Source organism: Borostomias antarcticus (genome assembly GCF_949987555.1).
Source record: "Borostomias antarcticus genome assembly, chromosome: 17".
NCBI classification, from domain to species: Eukaryota; Metazoa; Chordata; class Actinopteri; order Stomiiformes; family Stomiidae; genus Borostomias; species Borostomias antarcticus.
In genome coordinates, this window is record NC_140250.1 from 14,882,049 (window position 1) to 14,908,782 (window position 26,734).

Sequence of the window (26,734 nt, forward strand, 5' to 3'; positions counted from 1 at the left end):
GGGTCCTGGAGCATGGGGTTAAGGGCCTGGTCGTGGACATTGGTGGTAGGCCTGAGACCGTTTCCATCGACAGGGTTAAACCCGCTCACGTGGACATTTCCCGGCCTTTGGAGTTGGCTCTGCCCCCACGCCGGGGTCGTCCTCCATTGCCCCGCCCCCCTGCCCCTGCCGGGGTGCCCTTGGCCCCGTCGGCGCCCTTGGCCCCTGACCCTATGGACTGCGCAGCTGCGCCCGCGGCCCCTCCCCCTTCGGCCCCTGCTGTGTGCACCCGCCGGGGTCGGGCTGTCGTCCCTCCCCGGCGCGAAGATTTTGACTATGGGTGAATTCTGGGGGGGCTTGTGTGGTGGTTTACATAATTCACCTACGGTACTTGGGTGAGGTTAATTGGTTCCGCACGATCTATTATCTTAGGCGGACTTCCGGATGTTATCTCTCTGCGAGTTGTTTGACGTAGTAATGAAACGTTCTGTTGATGTCTCACAATAAAGTGAAGTTAGCTCTATTGTTCGACACTCCGCCTTCGACTCCAATTCTTCGGCACTACAATGTAGTATTAAATCTGTGTTTCATTACTCTACTTGTATATCTTAGATTCATGAGGCAAGAGTGTCCCTTTTTTGGGGGGGGGGTTAACTAACTTAGTTTGTATAGATAGGCTACCAAAAAGGCGGAGGGGGGTGGTCCCGGCATATGCAGTTGATTTAGGTCGCTGGTGAAACGAGGGCGTCGAGCTCAACGCAGATAATAGAGGGAGCCTTGCCTAAACATTTGCATACTCCTCCTTTATATGGGTGAATACCCGCCGTACTCCACATTAGTTCCTGTGAAGCAACGACGAATCGAGATGCCCGAGCCTGCTGCGAAGTCCGCGCCCAAGAAGGGCTCCAAGAAAGCCGTCACAAAGACCGCTGCCAAAGGCGGCAAGAAGCGCAGAAAGTCAAGGAAGGAGAGCTACGCCATCTACGTGTACAAAGTCCTGAAGCAGGTCCACCCCGACACCGGTATTTCCTCCAAGGCCATGGGGATCATGAATTCCTTTGTGAACGACATCTTCGAGCGCATTGCCGGAGAGTCCTCTCGCCTGGCTCACTACAACAAGCGTTCAACCATCACCTCTAGGGAGATCCAGACCGCCGTGCGCCTGCTGCTCCCCGGCGAGCTGGCCAAGCACGCCGTGTCCGAGGGCACCAAGGCAGTGACCAAGTACACCAGCTCCAAGTAGAGGCTGCTTTCCACGGCTCCAAACTACCCCAAAGGCTCTTTTAAGAGCCCCCCACATTTTCTGTAAAATAATGCAATTCCATGGCGATATAGATTGTAGACTTGTTTGGCTACTTTTCGTATATCTTAAACTCGGGGCACATGCTGTAATTACTCCCAGCATGTGCCTTTTGTTCCCAACTTTATTTTTTTTGAACTCTTTACCTCTGATATTTCCAGGGATCAATAGTTGTCATCAGCTGTGATCAAAGTAGAATATCTATAGGCTACTTGATGGCTTCTATAGGCTACTTGATGGCTATCAAAACTTTGGTATTGCGCGCTTTTTCTTAACTCCCGACAAGACTGCGAGGACGGATCCTGCTTCTTAAATAAATCCTACGCTGTGGAGTTAATTGCCTCGTACTGGAGATCTGTACTGCTTTACTGTGCAGTCTTGTAAACTTGCTGAAGGCAAGAACACATCCTTCTAATTGCATAGCCTACGTATTCCTCTTCTGCCACATCCTTTCATTATATACTTTAACATTAATTCCGTGTAGCTCGACTAGAAGGAAATGGAATATTTCAACACGAGTCTTTATATGGACAGCATACAATTTAATCAGATATTGCGGCAAGGTAATCTTGATGTAGATGGGCGACAACCCGGGGCTGGGAATATATTGCGGCAAGGTAATCTTGATGTAGATGGGCGACAACCCGGGGCTGGGAATATATTTTTTCTACAATAAAACAATTCCAACAGTGTTGAACAAGCCATTCTTCCTACGCGTCATTGCTGTATACTAGCTGGATCAAGTTAATGTAGTTGTAATAGGAGGGTGTACAATGCAATGCGTATTTCGGAGCGCCTCAGATGCAAGCTCACGATTAAGAAAAACCACCTAAAATTAGAATATGCGTTGACCATTAAGGCCTTAGCTTCACTCAACATGGACCCATCGCTTTTAATTGTAGATGTGGGTGGCTCTTAAAAGAGCCGTTGGGTTTTGGACTACAAATCAGGCGAGAAAAAGGCTTATCCGCCGAACCCGTACAGGGTTCGTCCTTGGCGCTTCAGAGCGTAGACAACATCCATGGCGGTGACGGTCTTTCTCTTAGCGTGCTCGGTGTAGGTAACGGCATCACGGATAACGTTCTCCAGAAAGACCTTCAGCACACCACGGGTTTCTTCATAGATCAGACCAGAAATACGCTTCACACCGCCACGGCGAGCCAAACGACGGATTGCAGGCTTAGTAATGCCCTGGATGTTATCACGAAGGACTTTGCGATGGCGCTTCGCACCTCCCTTGCCGAGTCCTTTGCCTCCTTTACCGCGGCCTGACATTTTTAACTGTTTTCTTTTCGACCGTCTTCTACGAAACCTTCGGGTTAAATGTTCAACTTTCGAAATGTGGCCCGTCTATTATGTCGAAAATGCGGATGTGATTGAACACAGTGAGCGCTCTTTTCTGCCGGGCGGAGCCTAACCTTTTCACACGCGCACGCGCACACACACTGAGCCTGCTGAGGACAGCCATTACCATTCGATTACAAATGCCTAAATTCGTTAAGAAATAATGAAGGTAAAATTGTTAATACGGATCATGATATAAAGAAAGTTATACTGTTGTAGATAGGCTAGTTTTAGTAAAATGTATGGAGCTGATAAGTCTAGTGGGGTGGAATGTACGGAGGTTTTCCCCTCTGAAATACAGCTGACGCATGTTTTCAATGGTGCCTAACCTACAAGGGCCATCACACCAGAGGAAATTAAACTCGCCATCTCCCTATTAAATGGAGGGAAGTCACCCGGCCCAGACGGACTCCCCACGGAGTTTTATCAAACTTTTAGTATTGCTTACCTGTTGGCCTCCGCCTTTAATGGGGGTTTGAATAGTCCGACAGGAATGCATGACAGCTTTTATCAGGGTATAATATCCATGATTTATAAAAAAGGAGACGAAAAGTATCTCAGTAATTGGAGACGGATTACACACCTACTGAGGACCCCAGGAAGAGTAGTTACTGCATATTGCAGTACCTAATGGTGGATCCAAATAAATAAACATAAAGATACTAACATAGATTATAACAGTTTGGCAAATATTATAATGACAAGATTAAGTAAAATACTAGACAATTGAAAAAGAACAAACATGTGCTATTAAAGGCCGATGTATGTGGGATAATTTAAACATGATCAGGGAAATGGTAAAGCCTGACAAACCCGGCTTTTTCATAGTAGGCTTTGACCAGAAGAAGGCCTTTGATTTCATAAACAGAGACTACCTGTGGAAGGTTTTATCAAAATATGGTTTTCCCCATGATTTTATCAACATGAAGAGCGGGTCGTCCAATGATCGAAGGATCAGCGGTTCGAATCCCAGCTCCGACTGTCCACTTGTCGAAGTATCCTTGAGCAAGACACCTAACCCCAAATTGCGCCCAATGAGCAGGTTAGCACCTTACATGGCAGCTACTGCCATTGGTGTGTGAGTGTGTGTGTGAATGGGTGAATGAGAGGCCATTGTAAAGCGCTTTGAGTGCCGCTAATGTGGAAAAGCGCTATATAAGTGCAGTCCATTTACAACATGGTCAAGATGTTATATGCCAAGTCTCAAGTGGCTGTTAAAGTCAATGGAATGTGACTGAGTAGGCTACATCAACATCCAGAAGGGAGTGAAGCAAGGTTGTCCGCTAAGCACAGATCTTTATGTTATTGCAACCAGTCCTCTTATACAGCGAATAAGAAATGATAATACAATTGAAGGAGTTAACACAAACGGCACAAAGGTCAAAGTAACTGCCTATGCAGATGATGTAACTGTTTTTGTAAAAAATCAGAGAGTTGGACAGAGAGTTGGTGGGCCTCAGTACGGAGGTGAGGAGGGTCCAGGGCTGCCAGCACAGGGCCATGCAGTGGGTGGGCCTCAGGACGGAGGTGAGGAGCATGCAGGGCTGCCTGCAGAAGACGCTGTGGAGTGTGGGCCTCAGGACGGAGGTGAGGAGCATGCAGTGCTGCCTGCAGAAGGCGCTGTGGAGGGTGATGGATTGGTGGGGCACTAGGAGGTATGTCTTGCTGATCTCTCTCTGTCGTTTCACTTGGTGCGAAGAGAGCAGCACCAATGTGGGCTGGGTTCAATGGATATATCCCACTGCCCTGAAAGCCAGCAATGGCATTCGAAGGGGTCGCTGCCTTGCTCCAGGCCTTTGAAAAGACTGGCAAAAACAAGGTTCTGTCTAGCCTTTTCCCCCCACTCTCCCTGGTAATAGCCCTCCCCTCCAGCCTCCAGTAGTGCTTGAGGCTCTTGAAGAGGGCCCTGTCTGCTGGCTGCAGGTAGTGTTTGGTGTGTGCTGGTAGGCCATGGAAAACAACATTGTTGTCCTTCATTAGATTTAAAAATTCCATGTTAAAAACATGGGAGCTGTGTCCATCAAGCAGTAGGACATGTGGACGTGGGTCATCTCTTGACAGCTGCAGCACGAATTGCTTGCCCCACTCAAAAAACAAGGGGCTGTTAATCCACCCATTGTCAGAGACTTTCACCACAGTATTTGGTGGACACCCCAGGAGCCACTCTGCCTTTAGCCGTTTGCCCTTGAAGATAATCATTGTTGTGCCATACCCACCGGCAGCATTCAAACTGGCGAGGCAGGCGGTGGTCCCCTTCTCGCTAGCAGTGACCTCAAAGCATGGTCCTCCAACCTCGGCAACCACTATGGAGGAGAGGAAGTAGTCCTGCAGGCCCGTCTCGTCGCAGTTCCAAATATGGTCCGGCGCATGTTCTAAGCCCAGGGACTTGATGACTTGGCGATGGGGTCGGGAGACCCATGGCGCCTGCTGTATCGGCGGGACGCGCTGTCTCAGGCGGCGGGGGCGGGGGCAATCTGCTCACCGCCGGTGCTGGGACAGCCTCTGATGGCTTGGCTACTGAGAGGCGGAGATTAGCCAGTAGGGGCCTCTCCGCTGGTGTGATCAGTACCATCCAGTGCTCGCGGGGTGGTTCCACTTCTAAGCTTTATGCTGGGAAGTGGGCAGCTTTTACGCGTTGGTGTGTGAGTGAGAGAGTCGACCCGGAGTGCTGTCCGGTAGAGTCGATTCTTTTATTTCTACAGCACCTTCTGGAAATGGAATTGTTGGCATCCACTATTAGAGTGTATGCGTCAGCTATTCCTGCTTGTCATGAGGGTTTCGCCAAGACTACAGTTTTCACGCATCCCTTGGTGAGGCGTTTTTTGTTGGACGCCAGAAGGCTTAGGCCTACGGTCAGAGCCATGGCGCCGCAGTGGGACCTGTCCTTGGTGCTGAATGCGCTCTGTGAGCCTACACCACAGCCTACAAGGCGGCGGGCTGCCCTCTGCCTGGGAGGGTCAGACGCACTCCACTAGAGGAGTGACTAGGTCGGTGGCCCTTTTCAGTCGGGTTAGTGTGGAGGATATTTGTGCGGCAGCATCGCCTTTTATCCGCTACTATCGTTTGGATGTCCCGTTTCACTCGCTGGCTACATCTGTGCTGTCAGGGGTGCGCGGCGAGACATGCAGTGATGGACTGATTGGGTGCTACTGGCCTCAGTGTTCAGTTCCATCAGGTAACCTGCCCTCAGGTTTTTCCTGGCAGGTGGATACGGCTGTTATCTCCACATCCCCTTTGGGTTATGTCTGAGATTGTTGTGGTCGTAATTGACTTGTGTGAAGGACATAATAGGCTAGAGTTACCATGCGTAACTGCCCCCCTACCTAGTCTCCTTCTCAGCGCATCTCTTACCCCGCCCTTCAGTGCACTGATAGTGGCGGGTGGGTCGGGGCCTGTGTATCATGGCATTGTAAGGTTATAATGCTTGTGTTACTGTGGCGCCTTGGCCTCAGCCATGCCGGGTTTGATGTCCCGTCGGGATTTCAGGCTCAGCAAGGGTACATAGGGCATCGCTCGCTCTGCCTAAACCACTAGGAGCGAAGCCCCCCTATGGGGCGAAGCTCCACGAAATAGAACGATAGTTACCTATAACTCCAGTTCTATGAGTGGAGCGTAGCCTCATAGGGTTTCGGGCCCTGCTGACCCTCATTCTAGCTCGCTGAAATATTTATATTTTGGGAGCAGTTTGATGGGTTTAGCTCTCTTTTATACAGTTTAGAGAGTAAGGCTCCTATACCTGATTGGCTATCAGATGCGTTCAATTTTTAATATTCATATTCAGTCTGCGTTGCCTAGGCAACGGGGTAAACCACTAGGAGCAAAGCCTCTTGTAGGCGACACAACTAGCCTACTTTGTAGGCTACACCTCCACTGTACCTCCACTGTAGGTCTACTCTCTAATTTTTCAGTTTTTGTCTCATGGAATGATTAAACCAATGTCTATAATGTTTTGTATTTTGTATTGAAAACAATTATTTATTGAAATTCTGTATTGTATTGTATTTCTGTATTGAAAACAATTTCTAATAAAGCACCTTGAAAACCCCCCTATTGGACTACGCTCCACTCATAGAACTGGAGTTACAATAGGTAACTATCGGTTTAGCTCTCTTTTATACATTTTAGAGAGTAAGGCGCCTGTACCTGATTGGCTGACAGATGCGTTCAATTTGTAATATTCATATTGCCTAGGCAACGGGGTAAACCACTAGGAGCGAAGCCATTTTCGACATAATAGACGGGCCACGTTTCGAGATTTGAACAGTCAACCCGAAAGTTTCGTAGAGAACAGTTGAAAAGAAATTCTTTAAAAGATGTCTGGACGAGGCAAAGGAGGCAAAGGACTCGGTAAGGGAGGCGCGAAACGCCATCGCAAGGTCCTTCGTGATAACATCCGGGCCTCATTTATCATTGAGGTACGCCTTCTTTTACACGGTCTTTTTCGCGATTTCAGGCGTACGCCATTTGCCCCCCCCCCACATTGCGATTTATCAAGCCGAAAGGGCGGAAATTTAGTCGCCTTTCTCCGCGCTTTTGTACGACACCTCTCAAGTTGTCGTACCGATTTACACGGTGTTCTACGCCCTCTTTGAACACAGGGGGAACTGGCGACGCAGGTGGTGCGTCGGTGAATTACTATGTTTGACGGAGAGAATAAGAGCGACAGTTCATGAACGCACAATCATGTAGGCTAATAGCCCAATTCAGCACCAACATATATCGCAATGCAAGATTAGACGTGTCCTCTAACCGGCTCATTCATGGTCCGATATGGATTTGTTCCCCAAACTGAACCTATGCGCTGTCCAAAACCTTTCCGCGCTATATGTCACACACCTAATGCAGGCACTCCATCAAACGGCAATAATTGACCAATTAGATTGTCATTAATATGTGATCATGTGGACCTGTTTGCTCTTTGGTAAGCATATAAATGACAGTCCTCCTGTGCGTAATGCGAGCCTAAATGAATCCGGCGCTACTCGGCCTACTGGCCGAGATAGAACTCCAAAGAGGTGACGGCGATGGCGACTGCACCCACATAAGGGCACCATCAGTGAATGAATACGTCTATGTGAATCGCTAAAATGTGCACACTAGAAATACCCAAATCATATGTGACATGCTCATCACAAGTGTAGTGGCACGGTGGCCTGGCTCCACGCATGACTCATTCATCCTGGCGCACAGCAGGGTAGGGGCTAGACTGGAGGCAGGCGCTGCGCGTGACGGCTGGCTTGTTGGTGTGTCCATAGCCAAGATACATATTCTTTGTCTTATTTACTTTTAATCTTTATTAGCATTTTCCATCCATACAACGACAATACAATAAAACATAAAAACCTACAATAACAGCTTATGGGTACATCCATCCATGCAGCTTTTTTTTCTTACTCAAATATGACAATTTTAATATTAGTGGTATCATCACACTTCCTTCTATAATCCATCCATTTTTCCCATCTCCCTTCAAACTTTCCTTCCTGCATCCTCAATGCATGCGTGAACCTCTCCCTAACATACATCTCCTCCACAACACCCAGCCACTGCTCCTTGGTTGGGCGTTCCACCTTATACCAAGCCCTCGTTATTGTCTTTTTACTAGCAACCAATAGTACTTTCACTAGGTATCTGTCCCCTCCTTGTACATCATCCCGTGTTATGTTTGCCAAGATATATATTCAAAGCTGATAAGAAGGTGGAGGTCGTGGCGCTGGAGGTGGAGGCTACAACTCGCGGGGGCACGACCGTCAGGTCAAGGACCACTGCAGACTCCCCCTCCTCTGAGTCCCACCCCACGTCAGAGTCTGGAGAAACAATTTCAATCATTTTCTTTGAGTTTGTCTGTGAACTTGATTATGCATTAAACATTTCATTGTGCAGCCATATTCATTTGATATGTTTTTCTGTTGGCAGTCAAATAAATGCTGTGATTTACCGGGTGATTTAGATGAGTCTTAATTTCCCAGAGGGGAAAATGTTTAATGTGTTCTAACATTATGAAGTGGTCATCTGCGTTATTGTTCCCTGTTTTTGGTCCTAATTTAATCATAGCCTACCACAGAATGTTTGCTTTCCTCACAGCCACATGTTACAGTATGTCCGTGTATGCCAAATCCTAGATGCACAAAACGTAGCTAAAGTAGGCTACTAAGCTGTAGGAGCAAACAGACAAAGGTAGGCTATTAATACCTTCCGAAGAGGATTGCCTTCCTCGCGTGGACCTCACCAACTAGCACATGCACCTCCGTCTCCGAGAAGTTCCTCTTCTTAGCTCTTCGTTCCATGTTTCATTGTCCCGCCTGGGTGCTCCACGCTACCTTTTTAAGCCGGTTCCTTCCGGGAAACCACGTTTGGCCACTCATGGTTTTGACCATATATGGTTGGATTAGGGCGTGGCGAGGGCGGAACACGGGGCGCGTGCGCGTACGCTCTCTTCCCCGCCAGTCTCGGATTTCTCGTGCAGAAAAGGGCGTACGACCTTTTTGATAGATCCGAAAAGCGTGTATATATTCTCGTCGTACGCTCGATTTCGCATTTTCCGTGTTTTCGTCGTACGCCCTCTTTTACACCGGAATTTACACGCTCTTTGATAAATGAGGCCCCATTACTAAGCCTGCAATCCGTCGTTTGGCTCGCCGTGGCGGTGTGAAGCGTATTTCTGGCCTGCTGGACACAAAAACACAAAGAACACACAAACAACACACCAGCAGATGGAGCCAGAGGGGCGTCACAATTAGAGACCTTTTTGTTACTTCTCTGTTGTTTACCCAGATTAATTTCACACACATCTTGCTTATCCTTGCCACACTTACATTGGGTGGTGAAAAGATTGTTGCAACAAAAAGCAGTTTAGATAATATAAATGTATTTATTACACCTATTCGTGCACTATAACTTTCCCTGACCCCCCATTTATCTGTTACATCTAATATCTCTTTTTCCTTTCTGTCCCAATTTCGTTGGGTGCAGTCGTTATTGCTAAAGTATATGCCTAAGATTTTAACCTACTCCTTCACCTCTAGATCTATGTGTGGCCTCACACTATCCTCCCCTATCCAGGTACACTCAGTTTTTGTGTGGTTTAATTGTGCACCAGCAGCTTTTTCATAGAGGTAGAAGTGCTCTCCTATTGGGGTGAATTTGGGTAATCTGGGACATTGGGTAATGTGGGACACCTAAACTCCAGTGTGTTTATTTCTTGTTCTAACAAAATCTAGTCAAAAGGATTTTTACTATAGGATTAGCATGGATGTCATGTGACTGAAATCATATGACTTAACGGGGGTGATGTCACAGAAAGGGGCGGGGCACTTGTCGTTCAAGAAGCTCGCACCAGAATTGCTTGACAAGGTCAATGACATAGGATTCTGACAAGATTAATGTTAAGGATATAAATCTGTCATAAATAAGACAATGTTTCTAATTGTTATCTACTTATGTGTGTGATCTATTCAAGCAACAAAATGTGCATTAAAGTGTGGAAAATGTGTTTTGTTTTTTTGTTTTTCAAACAATAGTTGTCCCACTTTATCAAATATGATTGGTAATGTGGGACAGCATGCTTTGGGTACTTTGGCTCATTATTTAAGTTCTTCAAATGGGGGAAATGTGCATTTAGGGACTTCCTGAAGGTGCATACATAGTTACTCAAGGTTTATAAGTATAATGTACAGTAATTGACCGATGTGACTGACCTGCAGTTCTGGTTAACTGATAACCAAGTTCGCTAGCTCTAGCTAGTTACATTAGTCATTTACAGCTAGCTAGCTAGTTACATTACAGTAATTTACCTAAGCCAGTAGACCAAGTTCGCTCACTCTAGCTAGCTAGCTAGTTACAACAGTGTTACTACAGTATAGCTACATACCTTGTAAACATGAAACGTTAACATTAAAATTGTAGCTAGCTAGCTACTGTATACAAGGTATGTAGCTATACTGTAGTAACACTGTCGTAACTAGCTAGCTAGCTAGAGCTAGCGAACTTGGTCTACTGGCTTAGGGAAGGTGAAACAAATAGTAGTGTTACTACAGTGTAGCTACAAATCTTGTAAACATGGAACGTTGTTAACATTGACATTCTGCATAATAAAGCATGTTAAGCTTGCATTTGCCATTCAGAGATGGCTGCCCTGCCATTCCAATGAACTGGTCAGTACACATTGAGTAGGCAGTCATGTAGGGTAGCCACACCGGTTCAATGAAACATATTTGTGGGTATTTCAGAATACAATGGCACCACAGCGTCAGGAAAAGAGAGGGCAACAGAAAGAGCGAAGAAGAGAGAGAGAGGGGAATGAGAGGAAGAGGCTAAACCAGTGGAGTGAGAGTAGAATGAAGGGAGCTATAGCTGAGTACAGAGAGCAAGTGGAGGCAGTTGGCATCTCTCAGCTTCGTCTTTTGGCCAGGGCCTGGAATGTTCCGAAGTCGACCCTTCAGAAAAGAGTGAAAGGAACAGGGGACCACAGGCCCACAATCGGGAGGAAGCCCTTTATATCCCAAGAGGATGAAAGTGAGCAAGCTGAGCTTGTGAAGCTACTTGGGAAAAGGGGTTTTCCCCTCAGGATGGAAGATGTCCAGAGCCTTGCGTTCCAGTTTGCAACGGAAAAAGGGATCAGGGGCTTCTCTGAAGCCAAGAAGAAAGGCTTCTGTTGTGGCTCCACCTGGTTTCAGGGGTTCCTGAAGCGGTTCCCCACCCTAAGTATCAAAGCCCGAGGGTCTCTCTGCTCCCAGAGCAGCGGGCTTCAACCGCCCAGTAGTACTGAAGTGGTTCAGCGACTATGAACAAGTCATCAAGTCCCTGGGCTTAGAACATGCGCCGGACCATATTTGGAACTGCGACGAGACGGGCCTGCAGGACTACTTCCTCTCCTCCATAGTGGTTGCCGAGGTTGGAGGACCATGCTTTGAGGTCACTGCTAGCGAGAAGGGGACCACCGCCTGCCTCGCCAGTTTGAATGCTGCCGGTGGGTATGGCACAACAATGATTATCTTCAAGGGCAAACGGCTAAAGGCAGAGTGGCTCCTGGGGTGTCCACCAAATACTGTGGTGAAAGTCTCTGACAATGGGTGGATTAACAGCCCCTTGTTTTTTGAGTGGGGCAAGCAATTCGTGCTGCAGCTGTCAAGAGATGACCCACGTCCACATGTCCTACTGCTTGATGGACACAGCTCCCATGTTTTTAACATGGAATTTTTAAATCTAATGAAGGACAACAATGTTGTTTTCCATGGCCTACCAGCACACACCAAACACTACCTGCAGCCAGCAGACAGGGCCCTCTTCAAGAGCCTCAAGCACTACTGGAGGCTGGAGGGGAGGGCTATTACCAGGGAGAGTGGGGGGAAAAGGCTAGACAGAACCTTGTTTTTGCCAGTCTTTTCAAAGGCCTGGAGCAAGGCAGCGACCCCTTCGAATGCCATTGCTGGCTTTCAGGGCAGTGGGATATATCCATTGAACCCAGCCCACATTGGTGCTGCTCTCTTCGCACCAAGTGAAACGACAGAGAGAGATCAGCAAGACATACCTCCTAGTGCCCCACCAATCCATCACCCTCCACAGCGCCTTCTGCAGGCAGCACTGCATGCTCCTCACCTCCGTCCTGAGGCCCACACTCCACAGCGTCTTCTGCAGGCAGCCCTGCATGCTCCTCACCTCCGTCCTGAGGCCCACCCACTGCATGGCCCTGTGCTGGCAGCCCTGGACCCTCCTCACCTCCGTACTGAGGCCCACCAACTCTCTGTCCAACTCTCTGATTTTTTACAAAAACAGTTACATCATCTGCATAGGCAGTTACTTTGACCTTTGTGCCGTTTGTGTTAACTCCTTCAATTGTATTATCATTTCTTATTCGCTGTATAAGAGGACTGGTTGCAATAACATAAAGATCTGTGCTTAGCGGACAACCTTGCTTCACTCCCTTCTGGATGTTGATGTAGCCTACTCAGTCACATTCCATTGACTTTAACAGCCACTTGAGACTTGGCATATAACATCTTGACCATGTTGTAAATGGACTGCACTTATATAGCGCTTTTCCACATTAGCGGCACTCAAAGCGCTTTACAATGGCCTCTCATTCACCCATTCACACACACACTCACACACCAATGGCAGTAGCTGCCATGTAAGGTGCTAACCTGCTCATTGGGCGCAATTTGGGGTTAGGTGTCTTGCTCAAGGATACTTCGACAAGTGGACAGTCGGAGCTGGGATTCGAACCGCTGATCCTTCGATCATTGGACGACCCGCTCTTCATGTTGATAAAATCATGGGGAAAACCATATTTTGATAAAACCTTCCACAGGTAGTCTCTGTTTATGAAATCAAAGGCCTTCTTCTGGTCAAAGCCTACTACGAAAAAGCCGGGTTTGTCAGGCTTTACCATTTCCCTGATCATGTTTAAATTATCCCACATACATCGGCCTTTAATAGCACATGTTTGTTCTTTTTCAATTGTCTAGTATTTTACTTAATCTTGTCATTATAATATTTGCCAAACTGTTATAATCTATGTTAGTATCTTTATGTTTATTTATTTGGATCCACCATTAGGTACTGCAATATGCAGTAACTACTCTTCCTGGGGTCCTCAGTAGGTGTGTAATCCGTCTCCAATTACTGAGATACTTTTCGTCTCCTTTTTTATAAATCATGGATATTATACCCTGATAAAAGCTGTCATGCATTCCTGTCGGACTATTCAAACCCCCATTAAAGGCGGAGGCCAACAGGTAAGCAATACTAAAAGTTTGATAAAACTCCGTGGGGAGTCCGTCTGGGCCGGGTGACTTCCCTCCATTTAATAGGGAGATGGCGAGTTTAATTTCCTCTGGTGTGATGGCCCTTGTAGGTTAGGCACCATTGAAAACATGCGTCAGCTGTATTTCAGAGGGGAAAACCTCCGTACATTCCACCCCACTAGACTTATCAGCTCCATACATTTTACTAAAACTAGCCTATCTACAACAGTATAACTTTCTTTATATCATGATCCGTATTAACAATTTTACCTTCATTATTTCTTAACGAATTTAGGCATTTGTAATCGAATGGTAATGGCTGTCCTCAGCAGGCTCAGTGTGTGTGCGCGTGCGCGTGTGAAAAGGTTAGGCTCCGCCCGGCAGAAAAGAGCGCTCACTGTGTTCAATCACATCCGCATTTTCGACATAATAGACGGGCCACATTTCGAAAGTTGAACATTTAACCCGAAGGTTTCGTAGAAGACGGTCGAAAAGAAAACAGTTAAAAATGTCAGGCCGCGGTAAAGGAGGCAAAGGACTCGGCAAGGGAGGTGCGAAGCGCCATCGCAAAGTCCTTCGTGATAACATCCAGGGCATTACTAAGCCTGCAATCCGTCGTTTGGCTCGCCGTGGCGGTGTGAAGCGTATTTCTGGTCTGATCTATGAAGAAACCCGTGGTGTGCTGAAGGTCTTTCTGGAGAACGTTATCCGTGATGCCGTTACCTACACCGAGCACGCTAAGAGAAAGACCGTCACCGCCATGGATGTTGTCTACGCTCTGAAGCGCCAAGGACGAACCCTGTACGGGTTCGGCGGATAAGCCTTTTTCTCGCCTGATTTGTAGTCCAAAACCCAACGGCTCTTTTAAGAGCCACCCACATCTACAATTAAAAGCGATGGGTCCATGTTGAGTGAAGCTAAGGCCTTAATGGTCAACGCATATTCTAATTTTAGGTGGTTTTTCTTAATCGTGAGCTTGCATCTGAGGCGCTCCGAAATACGCATTGCATTGTACACCCTCCTATTACAACTACATTAACTTGATCCAGCTAGTATACAGCAATGACGCGTAGGAAGAATGGCTTGTTCAACACTGTTGGAATTGTTTTATTGTAGAAAAAATATATTCCCAGCCCCGGGTTGTCGCCCATCTACATCAAGATTACCTTGCCGCAATATATTCCCAGCCCCGGGTTGTCGCCCATCTACATCAAGATTACCTTGCCGCAATATCTGATTAAATTGTATGCTGTCCATATAAAGACTCGTGTTGAAATATTCCATTTCCTTCTAGTCGAGCTACACGGAATTAATGTTAAAGTATATAATGAAAGGATGTGGCAGAAGAGGAATACGTAGGCTATGCAATTAGAAGGATGTGTTCTTGCCTTCAGCAAGTTTACAAGACTGCACAGTAAAGCAGTACAGATCTCCAGTACGAGGCAATTAACTCCACAGCGTAGGATTTATTTAAGAAGCAGGATCCGTCCTCGCAGTCTTGTCGGGAGTTAAGAAAAAGCGCGCAATACCAAAGTTTTGATAGCCATCAAGTAGCCTATAGAAGCCATCAAGTAGCCTATAGATATTCTACTTTGATCACAGCTGATGACAACTATTGATCCCTGGAAATATCAGAGGTAAAGAGTTCAAAAAAAATAAAGTTGGGAACAAAAGGCACATGCTGGGAGTAATTACAGCATGTGCCCCGAGTTTAAGATATACGAAAAGTAGCCAAACAAGTCTACAATCTATATCGCCATGGAATTGCATTGTTTTACAGAAAATGTGGGGGGCTCTTAAAAGAGCCTTTGGGGTAGTTTGGAGCCGTGGAAAGCAGCCTCTACTTGGAGCTGGTGTACTTGGTCACTGCCTTGGTGCCCTCGGACACGGCGTGCTTGGCCAGCTCGCCGGGGAGCAGCAGGCGCACGGCGGTCTGGATCTCCCTAGAGGTGATGGTTGAACGCTTGTTGTAGTGAGCCAGGCGAGAGGACTCTCCGGCAATGCGCTCGAAGATGTCGTTCACAAAGGAATTCATGATCCCCATGGCCTTGGAGGAAATACCGGTGTCGGGGTGGACCTGCTTCAGGACTTTGTACACGTAGATGGCGTAGCTCTCCTTCCTTGACTTTCTGCGCTTCTTGCCGCCTTTGGCAGCGGTCTTTGTGACGGCTTTCTTGGAGCCCTTCTTGGGCGCGGACTTCGCAGCAGGCTCGGGCATCTCGATTCGTCGTTGCTTCACAGGAACTAATGTGGAGTACGGCGGGTATTCACCCATATAAAGGAGGAGTATGCAAATGTTTAGGCAAGGCTCCCTCTATTATCTGCGTTGAGCTCGACGCCCTCGTTTCACCAGCGACCTAAATCAACTGCATATGCCGGGACCACCCCCCTCCGCCTTTTTGGTAGCCTATCTATACAAACTAAGTTAGTTAACCCCCCCCCCAAAAAAGGGACACTCTTGCCTCATGAATCTAAGATATACAAGTAGAGTAATGAAACACAGATTTAATACTACATTGTAGTGCCGAAGAATTGGAGTCGAAGGCGGAGTGTCGAACAATAGAGCTAACTTCACTTTATTGTGAGACATCAACAGAACGTTTCATTACTACGTCAAACAACTCGCAGAGAGATAACATCCGGAAGTCCGCCTAAGATAATAGATCGTGCGGAACCAATTAACCTCACCCAAGTACCGTAGGTGAATTATGTAAACCACCACACAAGCCCCCCCAGAATTCACCCATAGTCAAAATCTTCGCGCCGGGGAGGGACGACAGCCCGACCCCGGCGGGTGCACACAGCAGGGGCCGAAGGGGGAGGGGCCGCGGGCGCAGCTGCGCAGTCCATAGGGTCAGGGGCCAAGGGCGCCGACGGGGCCAAGGGCACCCCGGCAGGGGCAGGGGGGCGGGGCAATGGAGGACGACCCCGGCGTGGGGGCAGAGCCAACTCCAAAGGCCGGGAAATGTCCACGTGAGCGGGTTTAACCCTGTCGATGGAAACGGTCTCAGGCCTACCACCAATGTCCACGACCAGGCCCTTAACCCCATGCTCCAGGACCCTGAACGGGCCGTCGTAAGGGGGGCGTAGGGGCCCGCGGTGGGCGTCATGGCGAATGAAAACAAAGTCCGCCAAGCGCAGGCTGGGGGGGACCCGGGAAACAGGGGCGCCATGCAATGACGTGGGGACCGGTGCGAACCTCTCGGCGGCCTCCAGCAGGGAGGATCGTTGCCGGGCTGCAGACCAGGGGGCCGTGGCGACCGGAATGAAATCGCCGGGGACCCGCAGTGCCTGGCCGTAGACAAGCTCCGCGGACGAGGACTGCAGGTCTTCCTTGGGGGCGCACCTGAGGCCGAGCATGACCCATGGGAGCTTATCCACCCAATTGCCGTCCGTCAAGCCGGCGCGCAGGGCCGCCTTCATGGAACGGTGGAACCGCTCACATAGACCGTTCGCCTGGGGGTGATAGGCGGTAGTGCGGTGCAGCTTGACCCCCAAACCCTCAGCGACCGCGTTCCAGAGCTCCGAGGTAAACTGTGAGCCCCGGTCGGAGGAGAGGTCGGACGGGGTCCCGAAGCGTGCGACCCACGTGCCGATGAACGCCCGGGCCACGTCCGCAGACGCTGTCGAGGAGAGGGGAACGGCTTCGGGCCAGCGGGTCGTCCTGTCCACCATGGTGAGCAGGTAGGTGAAACCGTGCGAGGGGGGGAGCGGACCCACTAGGTCAATGTTGACATGGTCAAACCTCCTCTCGGGGACAGCGAAAGGTTCCAAAGGGGCTTTGGTGTGGCGGTGCACCTTAGCGCGCTGACAGGCCACACACGAGTCCACCCAGGACAGCACGTCCTTCTTAAGACCACGCCACACAAACTTCTGGGCCACCAGTCTCACGGACGGCTTCCTGCCGGGGTGGGAGAGGTTGTGCACCGCCTCGAAAACAGCCCGCCGCCAGTTCGCAGGAACTAGAGGCCGAGGCTGGCCAGCCGAGAGGTCGCACAACAGCCTGACGCCCGAGCCACCGACTGCGACCTCCTCCAGGCGCAAGCCAGCGTCCGAAACCTTGAGGGCCCGCACCCCGTCATCAGACGCCTGGTCCACGCCCATACGAGCGTAGTCAAGGCCCAGCTGCACCGTGCCGACAACCGCCCTGGAGAGGCAGTCCGCGACCACGTTGGACTTGCCGGCGATGTGTCGGATGTCCGTAGTGTATTCGGATATGAATGACAGCTGGCGCTGCTGGCGGGCGGACCATGGCTCGGCCACCTTGGACATGGAGAATGTAAGGGGTTTGTGGTCCACATACGCCGTAAACTCACGGCCCTCCAGAAGGAAACGGAAGTGGCGGATCGCCAGCCAAAGGCCGAGGAGCTCCCTGTCAAACGTGCTGTATTTACGCTCCCTGGGGACCAGCTGACGACTGAAAAAGGCGAGCGGTTGCCAGGCGCCATCGACCCACTGCTCATACACAGCGCCAACGGCGTAGTCAGACGCGTCGGTTGTGAGAGCGACAGGGGCCCCAGGGGACGGGTGGGCCAACAACGCGGCCTGGCTCAACGCGGTCTTTGTGGCCTCGAAGGCTCCTTCCGTTTCGGCCGTCCATTCGATGTCCTGGTCGGGGGTTTTGCCCTTAAGGGCCTCGTACAGCGGGTGCATGGTGTGGGCCGCTCGGCGGATGAACCGGTGGTAGAACGTCACCATCCCCAGAAACTCCCGGAGTCCCCGAGCCGAGCGTGGGCGGGGAAAGGCGGAAACGGCCTCCACCTTCGACGGGAGGGGGGCGGCCCCGTTCATGTCGATGAGATGCCCCAGGAACTGGATGGAGGGCACCCCGAAAACGCACTTCGCCGGGTTGACGATCAGGCCGTGCTGGTCAAGCCTTGTGAAGAGGTCGTGGAGGTGCCTCAGATGCTCCTCTTCTGAGGAGCTGGCGACGAGGATGTCGTCTAAGTAGACGAAAACGAAAGGCATGTCCTTGAGCGCTGAATCCATTAGCCGCTGGAAGGACTGGGCCGCGTTTTTGAGTCCAAACGGCATCCTCAGAAACTCGAACAGCCCAAAAGGCGTGACCACAGCTGTCTTAGGAATGTCCGAGGGGTGCACTGGGACTTGATGATAACCACGCACCAGGTCCACCTTGGAGAACAGGAGCCTGCCCGCCAGGTGGGCAGAGAAGTCCTGAATGTGGGGAACAGGGTAGCGGTCGGGCGTAGTGGCATCATTCAGGCGGCGGTAGTCGCCACACGGTCGCCACCCGCCGTCCGGTTTCGGGACGATGTGGAGAGGCGAGGCCCACGGACTGTCCGAGCGGCGGATAATGCCCAGGCGCTCCATGTTGGCGAACTCGGACTTAGCGACCGCCAGCTTCTCAGGGTTGAGCCGCCGCGCCCTAGCATGGATCGGGGGGCCCTTGGTCTCGATGTGGTGCTCGACCCCATGTTTAGTTGAGGCGGAGGAGAAGGTGGGCCGTGTCAGGCTGGGGAACTCACTGAGGAGGAGCTGATATTTGTCACCCTCCGAGAGCGAGCTGGAGAGACCGCCGAATGTCGCCTCGTTGCGGACACACGCGAACGAGGAGAAGGTCAGTGCGTCCACCAGGCGGCCGTTCTTAACGTCCACAAGCAGCCCGTGGGCGCACAAAAAATCAGCGCCGAGGAGAGGAAAGGAGATGTCGGCAGTGACGAACTCCCACGTAAATCGCTGACCCCCGAAACACAAGTCCACAGTCTTTGTGCCATATGTGCGGATAGGGGAGTCGTTAGCGGATGTCAAGGGCGGTCCTTGAGCCCCGCCGGCGGTGTCGGCCGCTGTAGCGGGCAGGACGCTCCGCTGGGCGCCGGTGTCGCAGAGGAACTTGCACCCGGAGAGGGTGTCCTTGATGAAAAGCAGCCGGTTCGTCGTGCCCACGCTCACAGCCGCTACTGAGCGCAGGCTTTGGCGTTTCCCCCCGCGTTGTAGTTGCAAGGGGAGCGGCACCTCTTCGCTTTTGCGCCAAAGCGGGCGTGGAAGTAGCACAAGCCTGTGCCAGCGAGGCCGTCGGTGGCGATGGGGCCCCTGATAGAGGACGCACCAGCGCCTGGGGGCGCGTAACTGCGTGTCGGGGCCAGCATCTCAGGGGCGAAACGCTGGGTGGCCAGGAAGAACCGGTCAGCCTCCTCAGCCAGCGCGCGGGGTTCAGTAATAGTAGTGTTAGCGAGCGCTGTCTGTACGTGCGGCGGCATGTGACGAAGAAAAAGCTCTATGAAAAGGAAATTGGGTTCTTCTGCACCCAGCAGGTTCAGCATAATTTCCATGTGGTCAGAAGGCTTGCTGTCTCCCAGGCCATTCATCGCGAAAAGACGTCGGGCTCGTTCTGGCCGTGACAGTTCGAAAATCTTTAGGAGATGAGCTTTGAGCCCTGCATATTTATCCCGGGCTGGGGGAGATGTAATGAAACTTACTGCCCTTGCCGCAGTGGAGCTCCCGAGTGCCGAGACAACGTGGTAATAACGTATGGAATCGTCTGTGATCCCACGGAGGGCGAATTGAGCCTCCGTCTGCACGAACCACGCTGCCGCGGACGTCTCCCAAAACTCCGGCAATTTAAGAACGGCGGTATTTGCCATGTTCGGTTCAGTCTCGGAATCTTCGGGACTGACGTCGGGGTCACCAGTGTAGTGCCGAAGAATTGGAGTCGAAGGCGGAGTGTCGAACAATAGAGCTAACTTCACTTTATTGTGAGACATCAACAGAACGTTTCATTACTACGTCAAACAACTCGCAGAGAGATAACATCCGGAAGTCCGCCTAAGATAATAGATCGTGCGGAACCAATTAACCTCACCCAAGTACCGTAGGTGAATTATGTAAACCACCACAACATTCAAATTTAGTAATAATACATAATTTTGTGTGTGTAAGCGAGTGGTAGTCTAGCTCTGATCCAACGATGCTACAGCAGCATGCTAGCTCACCAAGCTAGCAGGACGCACATCAAAAGACAGCTTTCTTAAAAATGACAAACCCTGATATGAACACAAGGGCATTGTCCACAAGGCCACAAAAGCAGAGATACTAACAAAAAGAGATGGCAGCTCTTCAATTTCTTCTGCTTCCAAAGCAGAGGGCATCCCAATATGAAATATGAAAACATGCAGAAGGTGACAGAGCACTTGGATCGGTCCCCTGCACGCGCCCACTGCTCCTGGAGGGCCTTGGAGGAAGAATGGCATAGGATGGGTCAAAGGCAGAAAACTAATTTCACCAGGCAACCCGAATGTGTGTGTGTGTGTGTGTGTGTGTGTGTGTGTGTGTGTGTGTGTGTGTGTGTGTGTGTGTGTGTGTGTGTGTGTGTGGCTGTGTGCGTGTAAAGTACACATTCAACATTAGCATGTTTCGATGTGTGTGTGCGTGTGTGTGTGTGTGTGTGTGTGTGTGGCTGTGTGCGTGTAAAGTACACATTCAACATTAGCATGTTTCGATGTGTGTGTGTGTGTGTGTGTGTGTGTGTGTGTGTGTGTGTGTGTGTGTGTGTGTGTGTGTGTGTGTGTGGCTGTGTGCGTGTAAAGTACACATTCAACATTAGCATGTTTCGATGTGTGTGCATGTGTTTGCATGACGTTTTTAAGAGCTTTATTGATAATTTTAGTACATTACAAAAAATACAATAGCCTACTTGACAGTTTAACAACAATAATCAGATTAAAAATTCAAAGTGCCATTGTGCAATAGCCAGTTGAATAACAGGCCTACAATTCAATACAATATTACAAAACAATAAACAATTCAAGTCAGGTCAGATCAATTGTGGCCCAGTTAAGTCTCGGGTGTGTCCTGTTTAGATCAATGGTCCTTCTCCTTTTGAGTTCGGTTTTGATCTGTTTGAAAACCATACATGAGCCAATGAAGGTGCCATCAATAGACATTTTGCACCGGGTTTTCCATAATTTAAAAACAGTAACATGTGTTTGCATGAGTGTGTCTGAAAAGAGTGGCAGAGAGAGGGTTTGAATATGACCAGGGCCATGGTGCTCACCACTGTTTGGGGATACAGCTACAGTAGTAGGCTACAACTGCTCACAACGTCAGGCAGATGTCCGGTCTCTTGGGAATGCAGAGAACAGTGCCATTTTCAGAAACTATGCCAAATTCATTTAATTTTGCCTCAACCACGCATACTCACATTAGGTAGGCTAGTTAAGTAAAGAACAGCCCATAAAGAGTTTTGCTCAATTGATCACTCAACAATAAGTACCTTCCATGTGAAGTGTAAGGTGTAAATCTTTAGTAGGAGCCTGCCTATAGCCTAAGATAGGCTTCTTCAAATTGTTAAGCTTTGTATAATTATCATGGCACAATAGTCTATTCAATTACACGATGAAGAGATTTATATAGTCAGGTCATCAAATTAAGTAAAGAGAAAAAGAGTGTGTGTTGTGATTGTTGGGCTATGTTTCACTGTTTGCCCCCCTGTAACCAATGTGCTTTTGTGTTTTTTTAGGCGATTTCATCTGGTTTGATTTGTACTAAGAAAGGAGGTTATTGAATGAGAACAACAAGCTGTGGCACAATCTGAATGACGAGACCCTAGGGAGCTAGTGTGCAGGTCACTGCCTCAACAACAATGCACGGTCTCCAGGCAGCAATCGAACTGAGAAGTCGGGCTAACCCTAACCCTAACCCTCAACCCATGTAGGCTACAATGAGTCCAACTCATAACTCCTCAAAGGAAACTACAACATACGTGTGCTCAGAGACTCCTGAGACGCAGCCGGTGCGCCTCAGGTCACTTTACTGCATAGCCATACCAACAAAACGACGACATTGTGCCAGACCAGGGACGTAGACAGTCTAAAAAGACCAGAGGGAGTCATTCTGCAGGGAATCCAAATGAGAGTCACCCTGGAAGGGAGAGAAATTTAGCGTACACACACGGGCAGACACCACGTTTATAGGGACCTGGGCTCAGACCCAGTTTCAACACTGTGCTTTACGCCCCCCAAAAGAGACCCCGTTTAAAAACCCTGGCACCACATCTGTGTACCCTAAATCATTTTAGTCCCTCGCCAAACAACTTTGCTCACTGGGCAACGGTTTTTGTCCATAATCGCTTGCACTTTTAGACACTTTAGGAGTCAAATGCCATTGGAAACCCAGTGCGCACAGCTCCATCCGAGAGATCAACGGCAATGTTTTCACCCAGTCGCAACTAAACAGATGAGGCCGCCGCTACCCAAACCGCTTCATTTCGAACGGCAAATAGGTTGCTCCTTGTCACATTCGCTTTAGGACTTATGTTCCACTCCAACTTTGATTTTTAGCCCTTTATTCGCCAGGAGAAAACACAAGAGGAGAAGCATTTTGGTAACCGGGAGCTGCAGTTGGGGAGCTGAGTCCACACGGTTCTCATGTGGCGTTTAAGGACAACCCCTTGCACAGACGAGCCGCACAACAGCACAGAGAGCAGCGTCAAGAGGACGAGTCAGCAGCAAAAACGTGTGTGTTAATACAGAGCAAATTTAAGTTAGACATGGCAGAAGTCGCACCAGCCGCCGCTCCGGCCAAGTCACCCAAGAAGAAGGCAGCAGCCAAGCCCAAGAAAGTGGGACCCAGCGTCGGCGAGCTTATCGTCAAGGCCGTTTCCGCCTCCAAGGAGAGGAGCGGTGTATCCCTGGCAGCGCTCAAGAAGGCTCTTGCTGCCGACGGCTACGACGTGGAGAAGAACAACTCCCGCGTCAAGATCGCAGTCAAGAGCCTCGTCACCAAGGGCACTTTGGTACAGACCAAAGGAACTGGCGCCTCTGGGTCTTTCAAGATCAACAAGGCCGCCGAGGCGAACGCAAAGAAACCTGCTAAGAAGACCGCCGCCCCGAAGGCCAAAAAAGTAGTCGCCAAGAAGCCCGTTGCAGCCAAGAAGCCCAAAAAGGCTGTGGCTAAGAAGCCTGCAGCCGCCAAAAAATCTCCCAAGAAAGCCAAGAAGCCCGTAGCGGCTAAGAAAGCCCCAGCCAAGAGCCCCAAAAAGGCTAAGAAGCCCGCGGCACCCAAGAAAGCCCCAGCCAAGAGCCCCAAGAAGGCAATCAAGCCCAAAGCTGCCAAGCCCAAGGCTACAAAGGCGAAGAAGGCAGCCCCCAAGAAGAAGTAAACGTCCTGTTTTCGTCCTCTACATTAACAAAGGCTCTTTTAAGAGCCACCCACCCCTCTCCATAAAAGCGCATATCCATGTAGGGCTACCTAATTCACGCGGGCGCGCGTTTTACGCACGCTGTTTCATTATAATGAACTTCCAAAGCACAGGCTTGGGATGTCAACTCTAGGACTAGATTGTTGAGTCTTTGGATCAGACCAACACGTTTAGGCTAGTTTATGAACATCCGTTATTGGCATTAGCCTAAAACTGGCAGAGTGAGAGAGCGGGGGACAAGCGCTGACCGTGGGCTCGTTCGTAAGGATCAGGACTGCGCAGTCAATAATCGGCGCCGATCGACGCCTTGCTGTGGCCTTTGTGGTTAATTTCCACCGACTTGCCTCCAGCCACAGCCATTTTATAATTTGAACAGCCTCTTCACTTACGATCTCATATTTAAAGAAGAGACGGTTATGACTATGGTACGTCCACTGGCCATACTACTTCAATCATGATACACACAATTCAAATTATAAAAGGCTTTGAGAAACCTCCATAGATCCCCATGCATTCTCTCTGTGGCAGTAGATGAAGGCATAAGACGTATTTTGCCATGTGCCCATACTAATTTCACCTGTATTCGTCTATATAGCAGCAGGTTGAACTAAAACAGGACTAGTGTCTGACCGTGTAGCTCCTGGTGCTCATGCAATTGTGTCATTTAGCAGACACTTTTTAGTCGTTGGTCTTCTGTTGGCACAGGACCGTTGTGTCTGACCGTGTGCAGATCATGGTGCGAAGCAGGGAGTAGAATAGTATTAGTACTAGTCTGTTGGGCCTGATGGATCATTCAGAGCCGTTGCTCTTTTCTGCCTTTCTATTTCGGACAGGACGGGAAGTGGAGATAAAGATATGTATACAGAGGTCTTTTTAGTGGGGAGGATCAACAACTCCTTGGAGAAATAACATGGGTTTACTTGGAAGATTTCCTACATTGTAGGTCTTAGCAAGCCTTATAATATTCAGAGGACAATGAATACATATTGCGCTTTCTTTAAGGAGTGAAGTGGGTGGCTCTTAAAAGAGCCTTTGGGGATGTTGGGAAACTGAAATTCAGTAACGACTTTACTTGGCTTTAACAGCCTTCTCGGTCTTCTTGGGGAGAAGCACCGCCTGAATGTTGGGCAGCACGCCGCCCTGGGCAATCGTCACGCCTCCGAGCAGCTTGTTGAGCTCCTCGTCGTTGCGGACAGCAAGCTGAAGGTGACGGGGAATGATACGAGTCTTCTTGTTGTCGCGGGCAGCGTTGCCAGCCAACTCCAGGATCTCAGCAGTCAGGTACTCGAGCACAGCGGCCAGGTAGACCGGTGCGCCAGCTCCCACACGCTGGGCATAGTTACCCTTACGCAGAAGTCTGTGAACACGACCTACGGGGAACTGGAGACCGGCGCGGGATGATCGGGTCTTGGCCTTGGCCCGGGCTTTCCCTCCTGTTTTTCCCCGTCCGCTCATTTTCGATCTCTTACGTAATTCAGAAACAAAGTGGTGCGATACTACAGCGGCGGCCGATATTTTATACCTTGCGTAAATTGGCGCCCATTTGCCTTTGTCGTCTTGTCCAATCCCAAACCCCGTGTTAATGACCACTGGAGAAGGAGGCGACAGCCGGCCAATGAAGCCGCCCAGACAGGCCGTCCAATCAGCGCACGACTGCTGACGGTATAAAAACTGTACTTTGTCTTTCAAAGACATTAGAATTCTGACTCGCAGTCGCGCAGAAGAAAGCTGACACCATGGCCCGAACCAAGCAAACCGCCCGCAAATCCACTGGTGGCAAAGCCCCGAGGAAGCAACTCGCCACCAAGGCAGCTCGTAAGAGCGCACCAGCCACCGGCGGTGTGAAGAAGCCTCATCGTTACAGGCCTGGCACAGTAGCCCTGAGAGAGATCCGTCGTTACCAGAAATCAACCGAGCTGTTGATCCGGAAGTTGCCTTTCCAGCGCCTGGTGAGAGAAATCGCCCAGGACTTCAAGACTGACTTGCGGTTCCAGAGCTCTGCTGTGATGGCACTGCAGGAGGCCAGCGAGGCATACCTGGTCGGCCTGTTCGAGGATACCAATCTGTGCGCCATCCACGCCAAGAGAGTGACCATCATGCCCAAGGATATCCAGCTGGCCCGCCGCATTCGCGGAGAGCGCGCCTAAAATGGCCTGATTTGCTTCATGTCTACATCACCAAAGGCTCTTTTAAGAGCCACCTCATTATCTAAAAATTAAGCCGATGTTTTCCCATTGTAACTTGCACATAAGGTATCATAATTTGAGTAGGTAATGCTGTCTTCGCACTTTTGCTTGCAGCCTCAGAGGAAAACGTAGTTTATTCAAACACTGGTGACAGCGTATGCGCGTCACCAGTGCGTTAAATTTTTAAATGTACACTTTACATTCTGCGAGCTAATATGCAAATTTGCTGCGCCCGCCGCCCAATGGGACGCGGTTTGCGCTGCGCTCACCGCTGGGTTCAGCGAAGAAGCCGCGGAGGACAATGGAGTTTCGCAGAGGACAGCGCAAAATAGGCGGACTTTACGAGCCTGCCATTTGTTGTTGCCAGCAATAGCTATAGCTAGATATGCATTTGTCCTGTGCTAAAAAGCGTGCGCTAGCACTAGCTCTGTTTGCAAGGAGGAGAGCACCAAGGAAGAGTGTGGGTGCATGAAACCCTCAGGTCCAGAGAGCAGTTGGGTGAATTCAGGCTTGTGAAGGAGCTCTGTTTCCACAGCGATCGGTTCCAGGTCTACTTTCGCCTTTCTGTGGAGCAGTTGGACACTCTGCTGGGGAGAGTCGGACCAAGGATCTCAAGGATCCAGACAAATTACAGAGAGCCAATTTCTCCAACAGAGCGGCTGGCAATTTGTCTGATGTGGGTGATTTATGTGAAAATAAAACGATGCCTTTAGTAGCCCAGGCTAGCCTAGCCATTTAGCAAGGTCCGCTAGCTAGCTAGCTACCTGTACCACTAGCTAGCTTCTAGTACTAGCTAGCTAGCTAGCTAGTCTTCTAAATCCAAATTGGATTTTTCTTCCGTGCTCTGTTTCAAAACAATTAGCCCTTTGTTATTGTATAATTTTTATGTGACTGATAATAGGCTATAAAAAATATTATTTTTAGTGATTATCTAATTTGATTATTTAATTTAATTTTTAGTCATTATCACGTGATTAATTTATAGTAGGTCCTACTTGGCTACTGGTGATTGATGCCATTATCC

The 26,734-nt window shown here is 49.6% G+C and overlaps 7 protein-coding genes across 7 annotated transcripts in view; 4 read left to right on the forward strand and 3 right to left on the reverse strand.

The window, feature by feature from the left end:
• LOC311320209 (histone H3.2) overlaps positions 1 to 25,671 on the forward strand; it is a gene marked incomplete at its 3' end in the record, with an annotated part of 298,720 nt that extends 273,049 nt beyond the window's left edge. The window contains exon 2 of the mRNA XM_084451913.1: positions 25,238 to 25,671. Within this exon, the coding sequence (XP_084308039.1) occupies positions 25,261 to 25,671 (411 nt within the window). The 5' untranslated portion in view covers positions 25,238 to 25,260. The remainder of the gene's footprint in view (positions 1 to 25,237) is intronic.
• LOC311320189 (histone H2B-like) lies at positions 845 to 1,222 on the forward strand (the record flags this gene model as incomplete). The annotated part of the gene is made up of 1 exon (XM_084451891.1): positions 845 to 1,222. One exon carries the CDS (start codon positions 845 to 847, stop codon positions 1,220 to 1,222), a length of 378 nt encoding a protein of 125 aa, XP_084308017.1.
• On the reverse strand, positions 2,243 to 2,554 carry LOC311320492 (histone H4; the record flags this gene model as incomplete). Its single annotated transcript, XM_084452255.1, has 1 exon — positions 2,243 to 2,554. The coding sequence occupies one exon, from the start codon at positions 2,552 to 2,554 to the stop codon at positions 2,243 to 2,245; it is 312 nt and encodes a 103-aa protein (XP_084308381.1).
• On the forward strand, positions 13,877 to 14,188 carry LOC311320138 (histone H4; the record flags this gene model as incomplete). Its single annotated transcript, XM_084451815.1, has 1 exon — positions 13,877 to 14,188. The coding sequence occupies one exon, from the start codon at positions 13,877 to 13,879 to the stop codon at positions 14,186 to 14,188; it is 312 nt and encodes a 103-aa protein (XP_084307941.1).
• LOC311320137 (histone H2B-like) lies at positions 15,209 to 15,586 on the reverse strand (the record flags this gene model as incomplete). The annotated part of the gene is made up of 1 exon (XM_084451814.1): positions 15,209 to 15,586. One exon carries the CDS (start codon positions 15,584 to 15,586, stop codon positions 15,209 to 15,211), a length of 378 nt encoding a protein of 125 aa, XP_084307940.1.
• On the forward strand, positions 22,874 to 23,485 carry LOC311320136 (histone H1-like; the record flags this gene model as incomplete). Its single annotated transcript, XM_084451813.1, has 1 exon — positions 22,874 to 23,485. One exon carries the CDS (start codon positions 22,874 to 22,876, stop codon positions 23,483 to 23,485), a length of 612 nt encoding a protein of 203 aa, XP_084307939.1.
• On the reverse strand, positions 24,593 to 24,979 carry LOC311319879 (histone H2A-like; the record flags this gene model as incomplete). Its single annotated transcript, XM_084451509.1, has 1 exon — positions 24,593 to 24,979. One exon carries the CDS (start codon positions 24,977 to 24,979, stop codon positions 24,593 to 24,595), a length of 387 nt encoding a protein of 128 aa, XP_084307635.1.
• Positions 25,672 to 26,734: the final 1,063 nt, after the last annotated feature.